The sequence below is a fragment of the Buceros rhinoceros genome, unplaced genomic scaffold (genome assembly GCF_000710305.1).
Source record: "Buceros rhinoceros silvestris isolate BGI_N320 unplaced genomic scaffold, ASM71030v1 scaffold35082, whole genome shotgun sequence".
Taxonomy (NCBI): domain Eukaryota; kingdom Metazoa; phylum Chordata; class Aves; order Bucerotiformes; family Bucerotidae; genus Buceros; species Buceros rhinoceros.
Window position 1 is genome coordinate 412 of NW_010398885.1, and position 4,870 is coordinate 5,281.

The window sequence follows — 4,870 nt, forward strand, 5'->3', positions numbered from 1 at the left end:
GGCCTTGGAGAAATTCCCACCTCTGCCCTCGCAGATATTTTCAGCAAACCTATTCATAATAAAGGGTCTGCTGTTTGTTAATTAATTCACAGCTCCTCGGCTCGGGCAGTGGAGTCTACTTTTTAATAAGACATATTTATCATGGTGAGGAAACCAAATGAGGGTAACTCCCAGCAAGGATATCATCCTCTCTGCAGACAATAATACATCTCCGTGGAAGATACAATACAGATTTGGGAATGCATAAAGGATTTAATCAGTGTAAAAAAGCGAAGCAGCCCCTTCACGGACACGTTGTCTGGGGCTGTGTTAGAAGTATATGGAGGTTTCATATGACATGACATAAGAACGCAGCAGTCAGGGAAGGGAAAAAAAGATGTTATTTATTGTCGAGCTGCGGCTTCTGTTAAATCCCGGTACTTAGAAATATCGCATTAGAGTTTATCTCCACCGAGTTTATTTTATTTTATTTTAGAGAATGAAAGAGCCCAGATAAAATTAAATACACAAAAGATACAATTAAATATACAATGGATAGCAATTTCAAAACAAAATGCACAGTGGCTCCTCGCAGACTCTGAGCTGCAGAGAGAAGTCTCAGCCTTTTAAAAATACGTATGCTGCTTAACGGACACTCACATATCAGAATATATTCAGGTCATGATAGTTTGAATATTTCTAAGGGTATTTTTACTCTGTCTATATAGCAGAGAAAGTTTATGCTTTGGGAAAAGGAAGAAAAAAAGAAATAAAGAGTTAAAGAAAAATAGAAAGGCCAGAGAGAAAAAGAAAACAGGAAGGTTTCATTTTGTAATTCGAGCTTTTGGTTTTGGTTTTTAGACTTTTTGAGCTTGGATTGAGGGAGGGAGAAATGATGAAAAATCAAAGGGGTAGAAAGTTAAGAGCAAATGGCCTGGTGCCGTGTTTGTTTTCCAAGGGAAAAAAAAAACGAGCAGGAATTAACTCGGGTTTGGAATCCCATCTTGTCAATGGTAGTTCCAGGTTCAGGACCGAGGAGCACAAAGCAGTGCAGGCAACGAAGGGCTGTGCTTTGTAAATCCAACCTGTGCTAGCAGCAAGGGAGAGGCTAACAGGCCAAAGGAAGCACATTCTTGAATTCATGCCCCTGCTTAAATCTGCTTAAAATATTTGCTCTGAATTCCAAAGACATTGCGAGTCTCTGTGCAAACAGCAAACGAAGCCAACTGTGTCAGGACACTGTTACCTGGATAAAACACATTGACTCTTTGCTGTTTTCAGGTTAAAATTATATATAACTGGACAGAGGCCCTACAATAAACTTAGCAGACTTTTAATTGCTGATGCTGTAACGTCTTGCTGGGTTTTGTGTGTGCAGATGACTGATTTGAATAGGTCAGGGGTAAGAAAGAGAGAGTTTCATTCCTTTCGTACTTGTAGCAGGCAGTTCCCCATCGGGTGCTCTTCTATTTACATTAATGTGTGCGTTATCCGGACACGGACATGTGTGCACACCACACACACATTTATACAGCAGGGTATGTCTGGGGGGATGTATATATGTATATAGATAAATATAGCAGTAAATAGATGTATACAGATGAAACCACATGTACTTGTAGAGCCTGTGAGTAGTTATAAGTCCTGGGTGCCCTCCTCTAAGGGAAAAAAAGGTGCACCCCCCCAACCAGGAAAACTACCCCCAAAATCAGCTCAGCACTTTTGCACTGTAACATTTGCTGAGCCTCCTTAGGCTGCACACAGGACGAAATCTGCTCAAAGCATCTGTTCGCCCTGTTCTGCGGGACCCTATTCATGTCATGGGCCTTTCAAGCCCCAAGATGGATTCATAGGCTGAGTACTATTATTGTGTGTTTTCTCCTAACCTTTCAGGTCAGCTTCCAATAGACAGCTGGAAACGGCCTGTCACGTGGCCTTGGGGTGCCAATGTTCTGCCATAGGGTTGTCAAGACCCTGGTAGCCGGAAAAATCATTTTGGGGAGTACCAGAGATGCAGAAGACAACATACTACGACAGCTCCACGCTCTTTGGGGGTTACTCCTATGGGAGTGCCAATGGCTTCGGCTACGAGGGTCCCCAGCAGCCCTTCCAGCCAGCCTCTCATGTGGAGAACGACTACCAGAGGTCCGCCTGCTCCCTCCAGTCCCTTGGCAACACAACCCCGCACGCAAAAAGTAAAGACCTCAACGGGAGCTGCATGCGTCCAAGTTTGCCCCAGGAGCATCACCCGCCTCCCCCCATCTCACCGCCCCCAAACCCTGCCACCAACAGCACCAGTAGCAACAGCAATAACCAGTCGGGGAGCAGTAAAACTGCCCCCAGCAAAGCCAACCTCAGTGCAAACGCCAGTCTCACCAAGCAGATTTTCCCCTGGATGAAAGAATCGAGGCAAAACTCCAAACAGAAGAACAGCTCCCCTAGCACAGGTACACTCTCCCGCTTTTGTAACCCTCCGCTTTCCTAAACAGCGAGGTCATGAAGCCACCAGCCGGAGCGGTCCTGTTTGGAGGGAAGGGAGAGTGGGAGAGGATCCAGCAAGGATCCTGGTGCTGAGCACAACCCGAAGACTGCCAGCCGCATGCCCCGGCCAGGCTGAGCGAGCCTTGGCCCGTCTTGCAGCACCGGCTGTGCGCACTTGGTTTATTTTAAACATATCCAGCTGCACCACAGGGAAATAACAACCAGGCGGTTGTACACAGCCGATGTCTGACTGTGTAGATACAGATCCATGGAAATGTACAGCCACTGCTCGACACAGCGAGGCTAGAGCTGAGCGCTTGTTCTCTTCCCACCTCCCTGCCCCCAGGCACAGCAGTAAACATGGTGCTCTGAGCGTATGTGTGTATATATGGAGCATATGCATAAACATATGCATATTGCTGTGTGCAGACACGCACACCTCTAACACAATCAAGAAAAAAATCAGCATGGAAATATCACTGCTTTGATAAATATATTTACAGAAACTTTGCAGCACACATATCACTGTGTTAATGTATTTTATCTGTTATGTCCATGTTTATCTCATGTAGGCACAAATGCGGTTTGGGGTTTAACAATGTACATGCAAATATTTGTGTTGCACAAATACAAGATATGCAAGATGTGCGAGAGTGTGTGCATTCGCACCTCGGCGAACAAAACACCTCCCAACGCTGACCCGTACTAGTATTAATTGGCTTTGCAGTGACTGCCCCCCTGCCAAATATTATTTTCTCAAAATTATCTGTTGGAAATAATCGACTCCTAAATAAATGGCCCTGGAATCCTTTTCTACATGACATGATCAAATTTTCATAAACCAGGGGCAGCTTTGGAGAACAGAACTCTTAATAAATGACATGATTATGGAGTGCAGGCTAATGCAAAGGGGTGAGAGAAGGGGGGGTGTCGAACTCTTGTGCCTGTTCCAGGATTTATTAAGAAACGATGCATTCAATTTCTGCATGTAAGTAATTATCTTTTATTTCATTTCGTGACCAGCAGAAACCTGCAGCGGCGAGAAAAGCCCTCCAGGCTCCTCGGCCTCCAAGAGAGCCCGCACAGCCTACACCAGTGCTCAGCTGGTGGAGCTGGAGAAGGAATTCCACTTCAACCGCTACCTGTGCCGGCCCCGGCGCGTGGAGATGGCCAACCTGCTGAATCTCAGCGAGAGGCAGATCAAGATCTGGTTCCAGAACAGGAGGATGAAGTATAAGAAAGATCAGAAGTCAAAAGGCATGGGGTCTTCCTCTGGAGGGCCTTCTCCCACCGGGAGCCCGCCCCAGCCCATGCAATCCTCCGCTGGATTTATGAACGCCTTGCACACCATGAGCAGTAACTATGATGCCCCCTCGCCGCCTTCCTTCAGTAAACCCCACCAAAATGCCTATGCCATGTCAACTAACTACCAAAACACCATCAAAGGCTGCCCCTCCCAACAGAAATACGCCAACACGGCCCCCGAGTACGACCCCCACGTCTTACAAGGGAATGGGGTGGCCTATGGGACTCCCAGTATGCAGGGAAGCCCCGTCTATGTTGGAGGTAACTATGTGGATTCTATGCCCGCCTCTGGCCCGTCCCTTTACAGCCTCAATCACCTGCCACATCACCAGGCTGCCAACATGGACTACAACGGGCCTCCGCAGATGCCCCCGAGCCAGCACCACGGACCGTGTGAGACCCACCCCACCTACACAGACCTTTCCACGCACCACGCTTCTTCTCAGGGCAGAATCCAAGAGGCGCCCAAGCTGACCCACCTGTGATAGGGAGCAGGGGCAGGCTCAGGCGAAGCGGATGGGACCCCGCCATGGGGCGCGGGAGAGGGGAAGAGGGCAGGATCAGCTTCAGCAACATTTGTGTTGAGCTATTTTCTTTCTTCCTTTGACAGGGCAACTTCTATCAGGGTGTTGTGCTTGCTATTATTATTTCTGGGTTTTATTAGGCACAATTTCCAACCATGTCAGTACTTACCGCCAAAAGCGGCTCTCTTTTTGAAAAGATATACCTCCTGTATTTCAACACAAATGCTTCTGAAATGGGTTTGGGGTAGTTTTGCGGGAATCTGGCAGAATTTAAGCAGTAACGCCCTTCATTTCCAAACCAAGTACAACTCATCATTGATAACTTGGACAGTGGAAAGGAGAATAGTCAGCCAGCTAAGTCTCTACTGTTGGTGCCTCTGCATCTACATAAACAGGCACATGTGTATACGTATGCAATCAAAAGAGATTCTCCAGAAAACTACCCTCCTCTCCAACTTCTTCTCAAGAGGAACCTGGTGCTTTCCTTTCCACCCTTCAGAGGAGTTTCGCTGAGTATCTTCCCACCAGTCCCCGTGTAAACTGCAAATATACAAACCTGCCAACGTGTGGGATTCACGCTC

The 4,870-nt window shown here is 47.2% G+C and overlaps 1 protein-coding gene across 3 annotated transcripts; it reads left to right on the plus strand.

The window, feature by feature from the left end:
* The first annotated feature begins 1,990 nt into the window (after positions 1-1,990).
* HOXB3 (homeobox B3) lies at positions 1,991-4,493 on the plus strand. 3 transcript variants are annotated; one of them, XM_010131267.1, is made up of 2 exons: positions 1,991-2,438; positions 3,484-4,493. In XM_010131267.1, the coding sequence occupies exons 1-2, from the start codon at positions 1,991-1,993 to the stop codon at positions 4,248-4,250; spliced, it is 1,215 nt and encodes a 404-aa protein (XP_010129569.1). In that variant the 3' UTR covers positions 4,251-4,493. The 3 variants fall into 3 exon arrangements, with proteins under 3 accessions (XP_010129569.1, XP_010129570.1, XP_010129571.1); XM_010131268.1 differs by having other exon boundaries at positions 1,991-2,426; XM_010131269.1 differs by having other exon boundaries at positions 1,991-2,426; positions 3,487-4,493.
* Positions 4,494-4,870: the final 377 nt, after the last annotated feature.

What these genes read in the sequence shown, in the direction of transcription:
- HOXB3 (XM_010131267.1), top strand. Translation starts at nt 1,991, where the DNA reads ATGCAGAAGACAACATACTACGACAGCTCCACGCTCTTTGGGGGTTAC. An exon ending in TAGCACAGGTACACTCTCCC is followed by an intron (nt 2,439 to 3,483) that starts GCTTTTGTAACC and finishes TTTCGTGACCAG; the next exon opens with CAGAAACCTGCAGCGGCGAG.